The sequence below is a fragment of the Dendrobium catenatum genome, unplaced genomic scaffold (assembly GCF_001605985.2).
Source record: "Dendrobium catenatum unplaced genomic scaffold, ASM160598v2 fragScaff_scaffold_82, whole genome shotgun sequence".
Lineage (NCBI taxonomy): Eukaryota > Viridiplantae > Streptophyta > Magnoliopsida > Asparagales > Orchidaceae > Dendrobium > Dendrobium catenatum.
Genome location: NW_021318544.1, coordinates 648,550 through 669,827, shown reverse-complemented (window position 1 = coordinate 669,827; position 21,278 = coordinate 648,550). Strand labels below are relative to the sequence as shown.

The 21,278-nt window shown below is 32.7% G+C and overlaps 1 protein-coding gene across 1 annotated transcript in view; it reads left to right on the top strand.

Moving 5' to 3' along the window:
* The window catches only part of LOC110116409 (probable choline kinase 2), a 43,854-nt gene that overhangs the window by 1,174 nt on the left and 21,402 nt on the right, over positions 1 to 21,278 (top strand). The window contains exons 2-5 of the mRNA XM_020849954.2: positions 478 to 599; positions 702 to 897; positions 982 to 1,099; positions 1,213 to 1,260. Of these exons, the coding sequence (XP_020705613.1) occupies positions 478 to 599; positions 702 to 897; positions 982 to 1,099; positions 1,213 to 1,260 (484 nt within the window). The remainder of the gene's footprint in view (positions 1 to 477; positions 600 to 701; positions 898 to 981; positions 1,100 to 1,212; positions 1,261 to 21,278) is intronic.

The window sequence follows — 21,278 nt, the reverse complement described above, 5'->3', positions numbered from 1 at the left end:
TGTAATTTTCTGAAGCTGAAAACTGCTTTATTGTAATGTTAGATTAGACATATTACTAACTACAAATTAATTTTATGATATTTAATTTTATTTATTTTTCTCATTCATAAATTATTTTCTTTAATTATATACTAACTGAACATTTAATATTATATAAAATTTCTATCCTAATACCTTGATCAAAATTTGATGGAAATGAATCTCATTTCTACAGCAAATTAGTAAGTGCGGACACCGGGCGGAGAGAACTGCCCAATTTTTTTTAATTTAACTAATAAAAATTTATATTAGATTAATTTAAAATAAATCAAATGAATCCGAAAATCATTTTAATATATATTTTTAATAGGACAATACTCCGTTCAATCTATTAAATAGCAGTACTTTTAATAAATAAAAAAAATAGCAGTACTTTCATAATAACTATTTTATAAAATAATTAAATATTGATAGCATCTGATTCGTTTCTTGCTACAGACGCTCTCAGCTGCTGACTTGCGAGACGTTGAAATATCTGCCTTAATTGCATCAAAACTGAGAGAGTTTCATGATCTGAACATGACAGGTCCGAACACTGTACACATATGGGACAGATTAAGGTATCTAATTGTCGCTAAGATATGCATTTATTAGATTGTTTCAATTATAATCACTGATGTTTGCTTAGCGAAACGGCTTTAATTTCTGTTTGGATAAACCAGAAACTGGTTGAACGCTGCCAGAAGACTCTGCTCCTATGAAGAAATCAAAGCAATAAATCTGGATATGATTGAGAAGGAAATAAGCAGCTTGGAAAATGACTTATCTGGAAAGGAAGAAAGGATAGGATTTTGCCATAATGATTTACAGTATGGGAATATAATGATTGAAGAGGAAACCAAAATGCTAACGATAATTGTGAGTTTGTTAATGCTATTATTTCTACTTATGCTGATATCCTTTTGCTTTTTATTTTTTAATTAATTTAAATATCTTTTTCAGGATTATGAGTATGCAAGTTTCAACCCCATCGCATATGATATTGCCAATCACTTTTGTGAGATGGCTGCGGATTATCATACAGAAACACCACATATCTTGAACTACAATAAATATCCTGGTATTTTTTTAGTTGTTTTTATTAAAAAAATTTTAATATGCTAACATGTTTATTTTACTGGTTAAATCAAATCTTGCATAATTGTGAATCGTTTATATTTATTATATTTATAGATCATGAGGAGCAAAAAAGATTTGTGCAGATTTATCTAAGTTTTTCAGGTAAAGTAACACTTTAATCTCGCATTTCTTTTCATTGCTACTACAAGCTTTTCTCAGGCATTCATTCGCCAGATATTGAACCAAATTTTTAATAAATAATTCAAATGTTGGGTTCAGGAATTCATCTTATGAATTGTTTACTTTTTTTTTCTTAAATTAAGGTTCTTAGAAAAGAAAATCTTTTATCCAACTCAAATGCACATACTAAGCTACATTTTCTGGTTTAGGCTTCATTTCGGACCATTTTCTTCCTGCTTCTTAAATCAACTTTTTAGTACAAAAATTAAATTTTATGTACTAAAAAGCTGCTTTAAGAAGCAGGAAGAAAGTTGTTCGGAACGAAACCTTAGAATAACATCTAATTCATGTTTCCTTATATCATATCTAGTTCGTCAAATTGTTACCCAGAATGTTATAATAACAGCAAATTTTAACCTACCATTCATGTATTTTTTAAATGCCTATATAATTTCGATGGCTTGTTGGTAAATTTACTAAAAGCTTTTTTTTTTAATCTAAATCATTCGACTCAATCTGATTTAATTATTTCCATGAGTTTATCATGCCTCTGTGTAGAAGGATAATTCACCCACATTTACATCTTTCAGATATTATGGGTGGCTACAGAGTTAGCATCTTGTTAGCAAAACTAGCCCTTGCCAAAATATTGTTACAACAACAAGTCTTTATCCCTTTATACGGGGTCGGCTACATGAATCCTTTTTCTCCATTGAATCATGTTAAGAGTCAAATTCTCATTTAAATATAATAAAGAAATGTCATTTCTAATAATTTCTAGCGAAATCGTTTTAGGTCTACCTCTACCTTTCTTAATATTGGTCAAATCTAATACATCAAACTCCTAACAGGGTCATCGGAAGGCTATCGTTTTACATAACCAAACCATTTAAGATGACTCTCTATAATCGTATCTGTCAAAGGAGCTACTCCAACCTTTTCACATATATGTCTGTTTCGTATCATGTTTCTAAGAGTAAATCCACTCATGCATCTAAGCATCCTGATCTCAACAACACTTAACTTAATATTATGCTACACTTTTAATGACACACATTCTGCACCATAAAACATTGGTGATCTCACCTCAATCTTATAATTTTTTATTCCTTAAATTTTAGTGGTACTTTTCTATCACACAACAGACTCGAAGCATTCCTCTACTTCAGCCATCCAACTTGAATTCTACTAATAATATCCCATTTATCTCACCATCACTCTAAATAATAGACCCAAGATATTTAAAACGAGTACACTTATTAATGAATTGATTACTCAAAGTCACAAACCCCCACTAGATCTATTACCAGTAAAACTACACTCCATGTATTCGGTTTTAGATCTATTCAAACGAAAATCTTTAGACACAAAGGTTGACCTCCATAATTCGAGTTTACCTTCAACTCCCTCTCTAGTCTTATCAACAAGAAGAATATCATCAACAAAAAACATACACCAGGGACATCCTCTTATAAATGTTTATTAAGAGCATACATGACTAAAGCAAAAAAGATAAGGGCTTAGGGCTGATCCTTATAGCTCTTGCATACATATCCCTAATGACTTGAATATAATCATTATTAACCCCTTTCTTTTCTAGGACACTCTATAGCACTTCTCTTGGAACTTTATCTTATACTTTATCTAAATCAATAAATATAATATGTAGATCTTTATTATTCTCTCTAAAATTGTTCATCAACCCTCTTACTAAATGAATAGCTTCCATTCTAGACCTACCCAACCTAAATCTAAATGGATTTTGAGAAACATTAGTATCATTATGGATTTTGAGAAACATTAGTATCATGTCGTATCCTATGCTCCATAACTCTCTCCCAAAGTTTTGAAGTATGACACATTAACTTAAATCCTCTATAATTCACACAATCTTTTGCGCACCTTTATTCTTAAAAATAGAAATCAATATATTCTTTCTCTACTCATCTGACATCTTTTTAATCTTCAAAATAATATTAAAAAGTTTAGTAAGGCAAGAAATTCCTTCATCTCCTAAGCATTTCCACGCCTTTATTAGAACATCATCGGGTTTAATAGTTTTTCACATTTCATTTTCTTTAAAGCCTCTCTAACTATAGTTTTACTAATACGCCTATAAAAATAAAAAAAACTCTATTTTAATTTTGAGTGCTAAGGTCACTAAAGTCATTCGTATTCTCACAATCTTCATTGAAAATCTTGGAAAAATATCTCATCCTTATTTATTAAATATCCTTTTCTAAAAAAAAAACACTTTTGATCTTCATCATTAATGCACTTCACTTGAACTAAATCCTTGCTGCTTCTATCTCTTTATTTGGATAAATTATACATATATCTTTCACCCTCCTTAGTATCTAATCTATTATATAAATAATTAAAAGATAAATATTTGCATCGTAGATTGCCTTCATAGGCACCTAATGAACCTATTTATATATTTCCCAATTTTTAGAGTTTTTACATCTAAACTAATTATTATAACAAAGTTTCTTATTTTTATTTTTTTTTTTCTTACATATTTTGATTCTAGCACCAACTATTTTTATTATTATTATTATTTTTTATTCTAAGCACATTCTTTGCAATATTCTTAATATTATTAGCTATTTTTTCCACATAACATTTATTTTTTTATGAACAGATAAAATCATAGACTCTTAACTTTTACTCTAAAAACATTTTGTTAGTATTCATTAAATGTTATAATCTAATCATATAACAACATATTAATATATTTTTCATATTCTTCCCCTTCATCCTAAAGTCCAAAAAAATAAGTGATGTTAAGTACATAAAATTTCACTCTGAATAACTTTATAATCTCTGCAATATAAATGATTTATTTTTCTTATAAGAAAATAATCAATCTGAGTTTTACTATATCCATTCTTATAAGTGATGAAATGTTCATATTTTTTCTTAAATAAGGTATTAGCAATTATAAAATAATAAGCTATAGTAAAATCTAATGTAGTCTTACCACCATTTTTGGTCGCTCCAAATCTATAGCCACCATGAATGCTTTTAAGATCCTTTACTTCTCTACCAAAATGTTCATTTAAATCTCCTATAATAAAAACTCTTTCTTCAAGATGTATCTTTCATATTAGTTCTTTTCTGTCATTCAAATTTAATTTTAAATACATATTCAAACCTATTAGAGGATACTTACAATATTAATAATCTTAGGATCAATTTTTTAAAATTATAATTGTGTCTCTAATTCTACCAATTTTTATAAGATTATTCTTCAAACTCTTATCTATAATCATGCCTACACCACTTATAGTATAACTTCTATCAGAATATCAAAGTTTAAATTATAAACTATCAATCTCCATAGTCTTCCCTTCAACCCATTTTGTTTCCTGAATGCATAAAAAAACTATCTTACTATGAATCATAATATTAATTAATTTCATTAATTTACTTGTAAGAAAACCTACATCTATCTATGATAAGAAAACCCTTGCCTATTTAACACTACACCCAGGTGTCGATGAAGCGGCCCTTGCACACTTTTCACTGTATTCGGACCATACAACATGTTGCTTTTAGGGAACACCCTAGCATTAACACAATGTATTACATGTTTCATGTCATCATTATTCTACATGTTTTATGCTGGTTGTCGATTATGCCCTCCATTTTTATTATCCAGGATTTAGGACCTACCAATGGCACTATTGTGGACAAAATATTGGTAAAAAAACTTGAACATTAAAAAATAATTTGATTTGGTTCCATTCAATTTCTTTTTTTAAATTTTAGATTTTAGTTAAATTAGTTACATAGTACTTTATTTTGGTTTAAGTTTTTGTAAAAGATAATAATATAAAATAAAAAAATAATTTAGCAAATGAATTAAGGATTAATTAGAAATATAAACTAATTATTTGATGTCAAACATGTAGATTTTCAACTTTGTTTATAAGTAGTGTTTCAATTCAGACAACTTTTAAATATATATTAGGGAGTAAAATAAGTTTGATATGTCGCAAAAAATCATCTTAATCGAGCACAAAATATAAATTAATTATTTGATATCTAACATGTAGATTTTCAACTTTGTTTATTATTAGTGTTTCAATTCGGAAACTTTTAAATATATATTAGGAAGTGAAATAAATTTGATGCATCACCATAAATTGCCTTGATCCAGCACTAATCTCAAGGCATATTCAAGTTGGAAACTTCAAAAATTAAATATAGGATCATCCAAATTCTGATTTCAGCAAACTTATATTCTAATTGAACATCTCAATGAGACAAACCAAATGCCACCAAAATTGATCCAATCCAAGCCCATATGGATCCAAATAAATGGGCTGAAGCATATTTAGAAGGTTCAAAGTATTAATTAGATGACCAGGTGATTTCTAAATATGGCATACTTAATGTCATATTGAATGGTTCTACAAGATGAATTCAATGAGCCTAAGATTGCTTAATTCTGACATCATTAAGACATAAATATTTTAAAAATATTCCATGATTGAGGGAATTAGTATGGGTCATCCAATGGAGCTCTCCTAACAAGCCTGTGATCTCCTCCATATATTACTGGGTGTTTCACTCAAAAAAACTAAATAGACCCCCACTCTCTACATGAGGGGAGCTTTTGGCTAGAGATTAGAGAGAGATCTGATGCTTCAAGGATCTTATAATTCTATCTAGGCACCACCATAGGCAAACCTTTGTCAATTACTGTTAGACCACCACCTGACTATCAACCATCGCTGGAATTCTACTCATCTGTTGATTATCATTTGACAACCACCTATCAGTCTATCATTGACTAACCATCGCTCATACACCATGACTCATCAAGCCACCGTTGATCTCTATCATACCTCCTCTCATCTACTGACCTCTCATCTACTGACCTTCGTTGGACCACCATCATCTACCAATTATGGTTTGTCCAACCACCTTCACCTTACCAACTTTGGTCCCTCTAACCATCATATATAGTCCACCAACTATAATCCCTCTGACCATAGTGTCCCATTGACTATTATCACTATGACCACTAGTGCTCGTTGACTATAATCCCTCCAACCACCATCGCCTACCAACTATAATCCTTTCAACCACCATCGCTCATCTACTATTGTCCCTCTAACCACCATCTTTCACTGACTATGGTCCCTTCAACCACAATATCCCACTGACTAAGATCCCTCTTATCATCATCATCCACTGATTATGATCCCTCTAACCATGATCGTCCCTTGACTACGATCCCTCTAACCTCATTTGGCTATCTGACTATGTCCCTTGAGCCTCCTATGACGATCTATCTACAGTCTTTTTACCTTCATTTCTTGCATATGATCCGACTGACCAAATGAACAGGCTGAGATTCTCTTGAGAATAACTCTCTTATCATTGTATTCTTCCAACTCCGACCACATAATGTGCTTGTTATGATGTATATTTTCTATATTGACCTAAGACCATCCTACAAAGAAGAGCCTCATTTGCAATCAACTGTAAACATTAGTGGATTCATTTCAACTGGGTAAGGCCCCATAGTTTTTCCCCTTTTTAAGATTTTTAACATAAAATTTTTAGTGTCCTAATATTACTTTACCCCTTTGCCTTTATCTATTTATGAGTTAGATCTTCATATAAAGTCTTAATGCTAAACTCTATATCTCTCTACCGCCTCAAATGTTTTAGGATGCAATAAAGTTATTTATTACTATTATTATATTAATTAATAATAATTATGATCATATATTTTGTATCTGAATTTATTGATGGATGATACCTAACCTTACTAGCAGGTTTACTAAGAGACTAAATGAAACATGTGAGCAAGAATGCATATTATAAAAGAAGAAGAGAAGAGTAGTAGAAGATTAGAGGTCTAACGAATTTCTTACTTATCCAAAATACTTTTTTATAAGGTTTTTGTGTGTCATGAATAGTTCCCATTGCTCCTTATTTAAAGGATTTTGGGGGATACAGAATGGGCTACACGAGAAAATATAAAAGAAATAATATGTTATATTGTGTTACATGCACATGTCACCCTTTGATTAGTAAGAGAACAAGGATGGAAGATTCTTCCTTGGGCAGTGGCATGGAGACCAAGCTGGTGCGTGATGGACTGGTGCTGTGTTAGGTGAAAACTGTAAGGGTGGAGAGATTGGGTCTCGTTGTCTTTCTTTAAGTCAAGGATCACTATAGTGGAAGGGTAGGTCTGTACTGAGGAGGCTAGGGTTAGAAATGGTGACATGTGTGATATCAACTAAGGTGGGGGTCTTCCTATAGTAAAGCATAAGTGAGGGTTAATGGCCTTTAACTAAGAGGTGACAACTGAAGTAACAACAAGTGGTAAATGATACATCTGATGCATCATTCATAATTCATCTTGTTCTTGGTGGGATGCTTAGTTTATTCAGGAAACTATCAGCGAGCTTTCCTCATTTTGGAAAATACCTTTTTCATTACCTAATCATTGCATCTTAAGATATATTTAAAGGCATTTAGATATACATCTCCTATGAACAAAAACTTCTTCAAGACTTGATTATTACTTGTTAAAATACATGTGAAGGAGTTTGCAAGTATATAACCAAATTAATTGATTATTTATATATTCTAAAATAAATAAACTTGACTTGAATCAAACATATCTGTTGGAGTCGATTCAACCTAAGTTCATATTTTTTTAATTAAATTTCAACTTATAGTTTGAATTTTTTTGAATTAATGCAATTTAATTTTAAAAAATTCAATTTAGAACCAAATGGAATTATGTCAATCGAACCAGTATGCCATTTCTAAATCCAAGATTCGCTTCTGTCAAACACTAGTATCTTACATCATTCATGATAATAAAATAAATAATTCATTCAATTCTATATTTCTTTAGACTGAAAGTGCTCTTATGGCACTAGAAAGTTCGTTAGGAATGTTAAGCTCTATAGAACTGGCCCAAGGCTGACAAAGAGAGGTGAATTGGATAACTTTAAAACCAAAGATAAAACTCAAACCAAAATCACCACAGAAATCAAAGTGCGGAAGAAAATAATGCATAAGCAATAATAAGAAAAGAACACACCGGATTTATAGTGGTTCGGTCAAACCTTGACCTACGTCCACTCCTTGGAGGCACCCTCCAAGTATTGCACTAAACAAGTGTCTCTCCTTTAGCCCCCATAGCTAGGCGGAGAAGCCCTTACAAAATCACTTCCACCTTCCCCGGTGCGGCAGAGTCCCCGGATCCTTTGACACCAAAGAGATTTTCTTCTTTGGTGAACTTACCTCAAGACAAGCCTTGAATCCGATGGTACTAATGTGCGAGTTCGCTGGAGCAACCGTGTGGAATCCCCTCCACACTCCCTTGAGTTCCCCCCTCACAGGATCTTCTCCCTCTCAAACTCAACCCTTTCGTGTCTCCCTTTCAAGCTCTCTCTTCAAGTTTCCCCCATAAAAACAAAGCTCTAAAGGCTGTCAAAGCCACTTACAAAGTGCCTCGTCATAGATTAAATAGAAGAGCTAAAAAGGAGCTCATTAATGCAAGTTACCGACATTATTGTCCTGGCCGATTAGTTCAAATATAAAGAAAATCGTCCTGAATATCGCCCTGAAATAAAGCTGGACGATGTCTAATCGTCCCGGACAATCTTGCGATCGGCCCGGACGAAATCACCATTAATATCTTTCCAAAATTGACAGAAAAATTTTGGAAAAATTGTCCTGGATCATTCTGGTCGATATTTTATAGTCCAGCCCGATCCACCAGGCCGATATCCTAAAATAAGATTTTCCTAAGTAGATATGGCGGTAGATTCATTCTGAATTGAGCCTATCGTCCTGGCCGATACAAAATCGTCCAGGACGATGTGTTTTGCATAATGACAGCTACTTTAATGAGGATGCCCTAATTAGGGTTTTTTCTTTTGATCAGGATGATGTTATCAAAAACAGTAAACTCTAGGGAACAGTCATAAACTCTTATACGTTACAAAGCATCAGGAGCTACAACAAATACAATAGACTCAAGAAAGGAAAAAGTGTACAAACTGACTCAGACTTAGTCTACCCAATCTTGAGCGGATTCTAAATTGCAGTCCAATCGTGTGAATCTAAAATGCTAGTAGAAAGTAGTCAAAGAGAAAAAGAATATTTTCTAACATCAAAATCATAAAGCCATAGATCCACAATAATCTCCCCATTTTTGATGATGGCAAACATTACAATTTGAATTTAAAAAAAAAAGGTAATTTCTCCTAATCTCCCCCTCACTAGAACAACCATTATAAAAAAATAGGGGAGATAAAAATATTTTTGTTGTTTTTAATTTTTTGAAAATAAGATACAAACGCGATAACAGTACAAAAATTCAACAATACGTTCTCCCCATTTGACATTATCAAAAAGAGAGGAGGCACAAACAAAAATAAAATGACTAAAAGATAAAAACATTCCCTAATCTAGTGAAAAATAAATATTCTTAAAATGAGAAAGTTACCTCTTGGTTTTAATCAAAAACTTAGTAGAATTGGATTGACAACGCATAGCCCAGAAAAGGTTAGAAATTCAGAGTTTGATAATCCCAACTCAAGTTCTTTTAAAGGCTCAAAAACTTTTTAATCCAATATCCAAATTAAGGAATAAATGGGAAAAAGAAACATTAATTTTTCAAAACTCCTTTCATAAAATATATCTAATAGAAGATCAATGCACGAATTGCTGAATCAGGAACCAAGATTTTTAAGCACAAGTTTCGAACATATAGAGGATTTTCTTAAGTTTTAGTAGTATAAGAAAAATAAGCATATTTTTTGTGAGCTCATTTTATGCCCTTTATCACTTAAATGGCTCTTTGAGCATCTTTTGATTTTAATACACTTTATGTATTTTTTTTTAATTTGGCGTCATTGCACATCTTTTGGTTTGGCATCATTGGCCACTTTTTTTTAATTATTTTTAAAAAAAATGCTTTCTTTCTTATATTTTCAAAACCAAAGTAAACCCAAATTATTGACAACACGGACAACTTGATTAAAAAAAATTTATGGTGGATTCAACAATCTTGCAAAAGATTCCTATGCGATAGAAAAAATATAGGGAGATAAAAAAAATCAGTTTCAAAATCCAATTTAAAATATGATGAAGATTTTGAATAAAAAGTAAAATAACCTCTTTAAGAAGAGAGAAAGAGAAACGAAATCATGAGTTCCCTTCCTCTAACTATTTTAGAGAAGTCAAACACAACTTATCAAAGATTTCAAAAAAAAATAGAAAGTAGATTTTTTATTTTTAGAAAAGTGAATGTGTGTGTTGATCAGAGAAAAACTTTCACGAAAACAAAAACTTCAAAGAATAAATAAAACAAAAACACAAAATAAAAATAAAAAAACATAAAAACAAAAACACAACACAAAAACACGAAAGGCTTTTAACCATTATCTCTCTCCTGGTTCGATGCTTTAGAAACAAGATCTGCTCATGAGATTTTTTGCCTTTCGTTATTTCCCCAGTTTAAATTTTACTTTTCCTTGCCCTTTTCTTTCGTAGGAAGAATTCTTAAATTATGGCACTAATTTTTCATATGTCCAGGCTTCCTGCATCGAAAGAAACTAACGTCAGAAGAAATATAGACATCCTTACCACTTTTACCTTTTTTCACTTTTGCTTATGCTTTGGTGAGCTTTGTGATTTGCTTGAAAAGTCATTGCATTCGTAACCAACTAAGCAATCTTTTTTCGTATCTTCATTTTTTAGAACAATCGTTTCACCTGCATCCAAAATTCTTTGACCCAAACCTTTCTTGTAGGCAATGAGTGAGCCAATCGAATTATCAATAGAATAATCATTCAAATCTTTTGATTCACAAATAGCAACAACTTTGGCATCAAATTTTTCAAGTAAACAACGATATATTTTCAAACAAAGGAGGTCTGGTGATTGAATAACTTTCCGCAACATTACGATTAGCCATGGATCGAAATTCAAAAGCTTTTAAAAACTTATTTTTTTGAAAACGGCATTGATACCACTTGAAAGTGCTCTTATGGCACTAGAAAGTTAATTAGGGATGTTAAGCCTTATAGAATTGGCCCAAGGCTAACAAAGAGAGGTGAACTGGATAACTTTAAAACCAAAGAAAAAACTCAAACCAAAATCACCACAGAAATTAAAGTGCGGAAGAAAATAATGCGAAAGCAATAATAAGAAAAGAAAACACCGGATTTATAGTGGTTCGGTCAAACCTTGACCAACGTCTACTCCTTGGAGGCACCCTCCAACTATTGCACTAAACAAGTGTCTCTCATTTAGCCCCCACAGCTAGGCGGAGAAGCCCTTACAAAATCACTTCCACCTTCCCCGGTGCGGCGGAGTCGCCGGGTCCTTTGACACCAAAGAGATTTTCTTCTTTGGTGAACTTACCTCGAGACAAGCCTTGAATTCGATGGTACTAAGGTGCGAGTTCGCAGGAGCAACCGTTTGGAGTCGCTGGACGATGTCTAATCATCCCGGACAATCTTGCAATCGGCCCGGATGAAATCACCATTAATTGCTTTCCAAAATTGCCAGAGAAATTTTGGAAAAATTGTCCTGGATCGTCCTATCCGATATTTTATAATCCAGGCCGATCCACTAGGCCGATATCCAAAAATAACATTTGCCTAAGTAGATATGGCGGCAGATTCATTCTGAATTGAGCCTATCATCTTGGCCAATACAAAATCATCCAGGACGATGTATTTTGCATAATGACGGCTACTGTAATGAGGATGCCCTAATTAGGGTTTCTGCTTTTGAACAGATCGTCCTGGCCGATATAAATATCGTCCAGGACGATGTTATCAAAGATAGTAAATTCTAGGGAATAGTCAAAAACTCTTATACGTTACAAAGCATCAGAAGCCACAACAAATACAATAGTCTCAAGAAAGGAAAAAGTGTACAAACTGACTCAGACCTAGTATACCCAATCTTGAGCTGATTCCAAATTGCAGTTCGATCGTTTGAACCTGAAATGTTAGTAGAAAGCAGTCATAGAGAAAAAGAATGTTTGCTATCATCAAAATCATAAGTCATAGATCCGCAACATAGACTAGGGTTTTGAACAATCTAATTTTGATTTGATCTAAAGTTGGCTCAAATTAAGCTCAAATGATCATATTAAGGGTTGAAATCATTTTGCTAAGGACGTGTTTGGAGTATCAAAGGGAAAAACTCCTAATAGTAAAAATAATTGGCAGTGGAATCAAAATATACAAGAAAAGATTAAAAAAAAAGTTTTGTTATAAAAATTTATTTAGATGTTCAAACTCAAATAATTGGAAAAGATATAAAAAAGCATGTAAGGGGTCTAAGGAAGTAATATATGATGCAAAGATTTTATCTTTTAATAATTTATATAACAAATTATATGCTAAGGAGGGATATATATATATATATATAGATAAGTGTAGTAAAGATTTAGTTCAAGTAAAGTGCATTATGGATGAAGATCAAAAAGTGCTTTTTTTAAAAGAAGATATTAAAAAATGGTGGATGAGATATTTCGCTAAACTTTTTAATGAAGATTGTAAAAATACAATTGATTTAGTTACCTTAGTTACCTAAATAAAAATAAAGCTTTTTTATTTTTATCAGAGTATTAGTGAATTAAAGTAAGAGAGGCTTTAAAGAGAATGAAGTGTGGAAAAGCTATTGGACCTGATAATAATATAATAGAGGTGTGGAATGCTTAGGATATGAAGGAATTTCTTGGCTTACTAATCTTTTTAATGTTATTTTGAAGACTAAAAAATTACAAATGAGTGGGGAATGAGTGTGAAGATTCTTATTTCTTAGAATGAATGTGATGCACAAGATTATGTGAATTTTAGAGGAATGAAATTAATGTGTCAAACTTTAAAACTATGGGAAAGAGTTATGGAGCATAGGTAACGATGTGATACAAATGTTTCTCAAAATCATTTTAGATTCATGTCGGGTAGGTCTACTATAGAAGTTATATATTTATTGAGAGGTTTAATAGAGAAGTATAGGGAGAGTAAGGAAGATATACATATGATATTTCTTGATTTAAAGAAAGCATATGATATAATTCTTAGAGAAGTACTATGGAGAGTTCTAAAAAAGAAAGGGATTAGTAATGCTTATATTCAAGTCATTTAAGGATATGTATGAAGGAGTTATTATCAATGTTCAAGCATAAGGTGGTTTGACCAAGTATTTTCCAATTTCAGTTGGATTTCATCAAGGATCAACTTTAACCCCGTATCTTTTTGCTTTAGTCATGGATGTTCTTCCTCAAGATTTACAATAGGATGTTCCCTGATATATGCTTTTTGCTGATGATATTCTTCTTGTTGATAAGACTAAAGACAGAGTTTAAGGTAAACTTGAATTATGGAGGTCAACTTTAGAGTCTAAAGGTTTTTGTTTGACTAGATCTAAAATCAAACACATTGAGTGTAATTTTAATAGTAATAGATCTAGAGGAGAGTTTTTTGAGCGATCAATTCATTAATAAGAGTACATATTTTAGATATCTTGGGTATATTAAGAAGTGTTGAGGTAGACCTAAAAAGACTTGGTTAGAAAAATATTAGAATAAACATTTCTTTATTAGATCTAAATGATAATTTGACTCTCAATCGGACACAATAGAGAAAAAGTATTCATGTAGTCGACCCCATGCAGTGGGATAAAGGCTTGATATTGTTATTGTTGTTATTATGTAGAACCTAGAATATTCAAACATCCTATATGTCTAGGCAAGCAAACATTCCATTTCAATACTCCTAATTATTTTAACATTCCTTCATCAAGGCTATATATCACACTAGATATTAACTACACACATGGCCTTTATATGAATTAAATTAAGATTGAAAGATATTTGAAATATCAATGTTTCACACATGGCACAAGAGTCTACATTAGTACTATATCATTATCGTAAAATTAGAGAATTAGCTAGACATAAAAGATTCAACAAGCAAATTCATTTTCATTTTATTCATTAAAAGAAGAAATATAAGAGAAGTAATAAGAAAATTATCACCTAAAATGATCAAATGATCTTCTACACACTCCTTCATCCTCTAATAATAGAGTTGCATATATAACATGCTAAGATCTCCACAATGCAAGTATCTTGCACTTGCTTAGCCACTCTTAGACTTTACTCTAAGGGGGCACAAAAGAAACTCGCTTAAAATTAAGGAGTTTTTCTTAAATGATAGAACTCTATAAATAGAAAGATTCAGAACTATTTGTAGTAAGTATAGGAATTGGTCCAAGCATCGTGTTGCTCGACAAGGTGGCGCCATGGGGCATAAAATGAACTAGTACCTCGGTATTGTAATGTTAGCTCCTTTACGGCTTTGGATGACCTGTGACGGTTAATGATTCAAATGGTATGACTTTTGGCTGAGTCATTGCATCTTTTCATCACGATAACTACTCCGCTATGGTGCTCCAAAATTTCTGTGCTATAGCACTTGAATGTGATTTTTGGCGCTAAGGTGTTGCATGGCTCGATGCTCTTGCACTCATTCTTTTAGGCTCCAATATTGCACTTGAATTTTGGTGTAAAGCCCCATGTAATGTTGCGGTGCTACCTTGGTGTCACCACAGCACTAGAAACCAATGAACCTGACATTAGAATGTTAGAATCTAGTGTTAGGGTGATGTGAAATCATACGCAGCAATGCTGCTGGGCTATTTAACACTTATAATGTTTTTCCTTCTCAGGAACATTTCTTTCAGAAATACCACATAAATAATACACAATTTACACATAACCATTTTATATCAAGCTCTCAAAAATAGATGTGTATGAAATGTAATCAATCTATTTGCATTTTTTTGTATTACACCGATCATGTTTAATTTATCTCCTTTTAAATTGGAACAATAGTTGTATATTACTTTTTAATGAGTATAACCTTATATTATTAGACATTTCCATTTGAGCTACATTTGATCTTAAAGCCCCACCTACACCCAACTCTTTTTAAACCCTTGGGCAATTCAACGAGATTCCAAACTTTATTGTGATTAATTGTTTTCAAAGTTTTTATATAATTTAACCAATTATAATATATTTTCATGACTTCTGAAAGTGGAAATAGATCCTCGTCAATTCCTAAGTAAAATTCTAGCTTTTGGGTCTAAACTACATTATCATTCAAAATAGAAGAACCTATTGCTCTTTGAGATCATTTTAGTTCTACTTCTTCTTGTTCAAAAAAATATATTTTAATTTGTAAAAACTTCATAATGTTATATTTATTCTTCTTATAAATTGCTAGTTTATTCAATATTATGAAAATAATAAATTGAAAAGTAATCGTTAAAGAAAATTTAACCCTAACTTCTTGAATTTCCACATTATGTGATGTTATACTACAACTAATTTCATCATTTTCATTAAAAAAACTCAAACAAAAAGCAAATAAGATATTTTTTCTTTAAACTATAGAAAACATTTATTTTTTTTTTCTTTTTTGAATTTCAAAATAAAACCTGAACTATAAAATATCACCCAAAAATATTTCATAGGTTAACCAAAGAAAAACATAGTGCAGAAAACAAAATTGCAAGAAAGTAAGTAAAGAAAAATAAAAATAAGTAAATAAGATTTATAGTGGCCTGGTTAAATCGACCTATGTCCACTCCCCAAAGGCCCTCTTCTTTGAGAATTACACTAAATGTCTCTCCTTCAGCACACATATAGGTAAAAGAACCCTTCTCCTTTGATTTGGTGGAGAATGACCTTTACAAACTCTAAAGAATAACCCTTCTTTCACCTCCTATCCTTAGAGAGATGTCATTCATCCTTTAGCTCCTCGCTTTAGTGGAGATGTCGATCAATTCTTTTTCTTCCTTGCTTGATGAAAATTTTACCCCTTCTTTAGCTTCTAGTTTTGATGGAAATGCTGATCCCTTCTTTAACCTTCTGGCTCAGCAAAGATGTTGACCCTAACCTCCTCATCTAACAAGTCTTTCACACCAAAGACATTTCTTTCTGGAGCTCCTCCCCAAGAGTTCCACAGACAAAAATAATATGACCCAAGGTGTAGACTAGCAAGAGAAATCGTGTGAATCTTTTCACCCATTAACATCCTTAAGGTAAACTCCCTCTCTGAAACTCACCTTCTCTCTCTCTCTCTCTCTCTCTCTCTCTCTCTCTCTCTCTCAAGATATGGGCATTCTTGCTTATAAGAAAATGTCTTTGATTCCGCATGGACACTATCACTAAAGACATGTCCTTAATTTAAGAAGTGTCCTTTAAAAAACTCCAACTTTTAAATAAATTGCTCAGATCGTGTAATACAATTTGTGGATCATACAGTATGATTAGTTCACTTCCATCACTTTAAGTATTATACGATAAATAGTAGTATAGTATGAATTCCTTCACTTATTTTATTGTAGGATAAGCAATAGTATAATAAGATTAGTTATATTGAATCACACATCTTCCCGGAAGAACCAAGCTTGTCTATTTAAGCTCTCGAGTTGATCGGACTATACGATAATGATTGTGTAGACTGATTATTAATAATGATTAGATCCTAATTTAATTTCTTAATCATTCAAATTAAATTAGGCTATTTGAATTAATATTCCTATAGTGCAAATTAGACATACAATATGGTAAGTTTAAATTTTAAAATTTAAATTTGGCTATTTTAGGCAATAGAAATTTGATAGTGGGGTTTTTTTTTAAATATTTGATCATCTTGGATAGTTTAAGATCATATAGTATGATTAGTTATGGCCTAATTTTAATTAATCTCATTTAATTAAATATTTTAATCAATTTTTATTTGAACATATCTTATAGTCTAGTTTGGATAGTACAATATGATTAACAAGAAATTAAAACATTCAATTTTACCCCCCCCCCCTCCCCCTTGTGTGTGTGTGCACGGTTTTCTTGCGACTATACACCTAACACAAAAAATAACTCAAGAAAAATAAAAAGCGCAGACTCATCCAAACACATACTGACTTAGACACTGATGTTACATTATCTTGAACCTTGATTCTTCAATTTTTCTCGATGTATGTTATTCCTAAAATGATTAGTGACACACAACAAATATATACAATATATAAAGCAAGAATAAAAAAAAAACTAATCATCTATTAATACTTGTAATCATCAACACTAGTTGCTTTAAACATGGCTCCTTTCCTACCAACATTTTAAAAAGATCCATTGAAACAATCTTATTGTAAACCTATTTAATAAATACATAGCATTTTTCAAAGAATGCATCCATAATGATTAGGACAAAAAAGAATAAAAATATTCCTTGTCATATTCATTAATATTTTATTATGCATTTCTATAACACCATTTTATTGTAGTATGCTTGGCATTACATATTGAGCACATATTGAGCACATATGCTACACTTTTCTAAAAATTTAGCAATTGGATTAAGGTGTTGTTAAGATTCATCATACCTTATCTTACATTCACCATCTTGATCAAACTCTATAATTTTCAACTTTCTTTCTAATTGTCCTTCAACCTAGTGTAAGTAAGAATTTGAATATTTAAAATTCCATGGAACAATTAGGCATAACCATACTGTGAAAACCATTAAAAAATTAATGAATTATTTTTCTTCTAAAAAGATGAAATATTAAACAATCAACATATGTTAGTGTGTATAATCTTTAAAAGTTGTGCACTCTAAGTTCCTACTTAATTTTATGTTTTATGTGTTTTTGCGTAATAAAAGTCATATACATACAAACATCAATAAAATCTAAATTAAGAAGAATGTTATTCTTAGTTATCTTTGTATTCTTTATTTTGATATACGACCCAAATCACTACAGGAAAAATGTAAAAAACCGGCAGTTTTTTCCGGCGGTTACTATGGCTATACCGGCGGTTTCTCTATTTACCGGCGGCTTGGCGGCGACATTGAAGCCGCCGGTAAAAATCGCGTAGGAAACTTTTGCCAGCGGTCTATTACCGATGGTGTACACCGCTGGGTACCGCCGGTAACACTGCCGGCGGCCGTCGGTAATCGCCGGTTAAATACCGGTGGTCTAATGACAAAACCGGCGGCATAGTATTGGCCGTTCGGTATCTTCATTTCTGGCGGCCAAACCGCCGGTTGGCCTCCGGAAATCTATAGCAACTGAAAAAAAAATTGACAGCATTCCCTCTATTTGATGGAGGTTCACCCTAAAATCTAAACCTGCAGAAAGAGAAATACATTTTGGGCAACACGCCTCTATATTCATCATAACCATAAATTCAAGTTCACAAGATTACAATCATCAAACATAAACCTTACAATCACAAGTTCATCATAAGGTTACAATCACAAGTTCACAAGTTCTAAATACAATCATCAAGCATAAAAAATATCTAATCCTCAGCTGTATCTTCACTGTTTGCAGATGGCCGCTCCTCTTGCTCCTTCTTCCTCTAATTTTCAGCTCTGTAGGATTGCAACTCTGCTTGCATTTCATTCTGAACTCTTCTCATCTCTTCAATCTCTCTAGTCAGCGCTGCAACCCTCTCGCTTATAGATTCTTCAGCTCCACTTGGATCATGAAATGCAGAAGTGGATGAACTTCCCTCAATAGCAAAACCCTGTGAACCCATGCCATATACCCTTCCCCTCTGTCTTCCACCAATAACTTCTGACCATGTATTATACTCAGAAATGTGGGCCAATCCTGAAGATGATCCCTCGCCAGTGGACTGCAGACTATCTCTAGCTCGTACGAAATCATCCTGCGAGTTACAATTAGTTTTATTAAAATAAATTTTTATTCTAAAATTCCAAAAAAATTTACTCACATGAGCCTTCTTAGCCTTCTCATCAACCCACTGATGGTCAGCTTGATGTTAATGAGTTCTTGTATGCAACTCCAGTGGGGTTGGCTCCCGACCAAGGGATTATTTTTGAACATTTAAGAAATAGTTAAAATAACATAAATATATGTAATAAACTAATTCAAAACACTTGTCAGACGATGCTTATGTTCCGTATGAGGTATAGATCCACCAGTATGAAGAGAGCTTTTTAAACCGCCACATTCAGAGGCTCTGTTCTGTTTATTCTGCTCTCTCATTTTTATAAACTCAGGGGTCGCCCAAGCACTACTCAAATCAGCCCAAACGCCCTCTCCAATCCAATTAGTACGCTGACCAGACTTTCTAATGTCCGTGAACATGTCTCTGAGACGGGTCACTCCTCTCCTCTCAAAATTTGATCTAATACTCGTGCTGTACTCAGGCAACCACCTAAACTCTTTCTGTAAAAATTTAAGCAATATCAAAAAGATTAGGACAAATTAAATCACATATTTGAAATTATACCAAAAAAATATACCTGAAATTCTCCAAACCACATATCTCTAACTGGCTTTAGGATCTTCTTCCAGGATAAGTAAGGAGCATCATATTTATTCTTTATTATATCCCGGATCATATGTATAGGTGGCCTTGAAGGATTGAAGCTGCAAGTTACTTTTTTTGTCAATAACATATAATATATCAAAATAAACACAACTTAATAACTTAAATTGAACTTACTTATCGCCATCAGGCTCAATGTATTGACGCTTATCTGTTGCTGCTACAGGCGGACTAGCGCTAACCTCTGGTGGCCTTGATGGTCCACCCTGTTCATACTGCACCGGATAGGGGTAGTAATATGGGTACGGGTAAGGAGGGTGGGGACCAGTGGATGGACCAGTTTCCTGTGATGATGGTGGGGGGTAATATGGATAGAATGGAGAAGCATGTGTCTGATCTGGAGAGGGGAAGTGAGGACTCGTCGAGGGAGGAGGGAAGTGACCAGGGAAGTATGGAGGTACAACAGGGGGTGGATCTAAATGTCCCTGACCCTTCTCACTCGGGGATTGCTGTTGGCCTCTAGGTGGTGGTGGTGGTGTAGGTACATCAGCAGGTGGAACTGAAGGCCCCTCACCTTCATCAGGCTGTGTGGCTCTACTAACAGTAAACTTCTTTCCCCAGAACTTTGAGGCAAATGATTTACGAGGAGGATCATCGCCTGAAGCCATTTGCAACATTAAAAAAAATAATTAATAAAGCAGTTAATAAAGCAGTTAATGAATTACAAAAAGAAGTTAATGAATTACAAAGAGCAGTTAATAAAATAGTTAAAAAAGTAGTTAATAAAGCAGTTAATAAAGCAGTTAATGAATTACAAAGAACAGTTAATGAATTACAAAGAGCAAATAACATTTTCATTTCTTAGAATTCAAAAAGTACTATTCAAAATATTACAAAACATTAAAATTTTACAATTCTAAATTACAAAAACTAATCAGAATCATTAAAACTCTTTTCATTGCTCTCAAGGGTATCTTCACTTTCATCTTCGTTCTCATCTTCGTTTGAACTAGTTGAACTATTCACATCTTCTAACTCCATTTCAATAGTAGAGGTTGTAGTTGTCATCTCCTCAATTTCAACAGGCCTACAACTTGACATCTCATCCTCTTGATGTGCAGTTGTTATAATGTATTGTTGATCAATTATTCCCCGTGCTTTTGTTTTTATGACAGCTAGCCAATCTTGTTTGTCTCTACGACCACTAGGATATTTGCTGAAATAAACTTGAATAGCTTGACTTGCTAACACAAATGGATCAAACTTTCTATATCTTCTACTATTTTTAACATCTACTAAACCATATGCAGGATGAACCCTTGTGCCTCTATTCTGTACTGGATCATACCATTGACAGTTAAATAAGCATACAAAGTTCTCATCTTCGCCTGGGTATTCCAAGTCAAGGACCTCATTCAGAATACCATAATAATCACACTCATCTTCTTCATGAGTGTTCCCTCTAACACATACTCCACAATTTTCAGTTTTTCTTCCTTCACTCCATGATTTGGTATGAAATCTGAACCCATTCACTATATACATTGGACCCCATGCTAATGCTTGCAAACCTTTATCGAAACATTTATTATCAGGGTTTTGTACCTAAAAA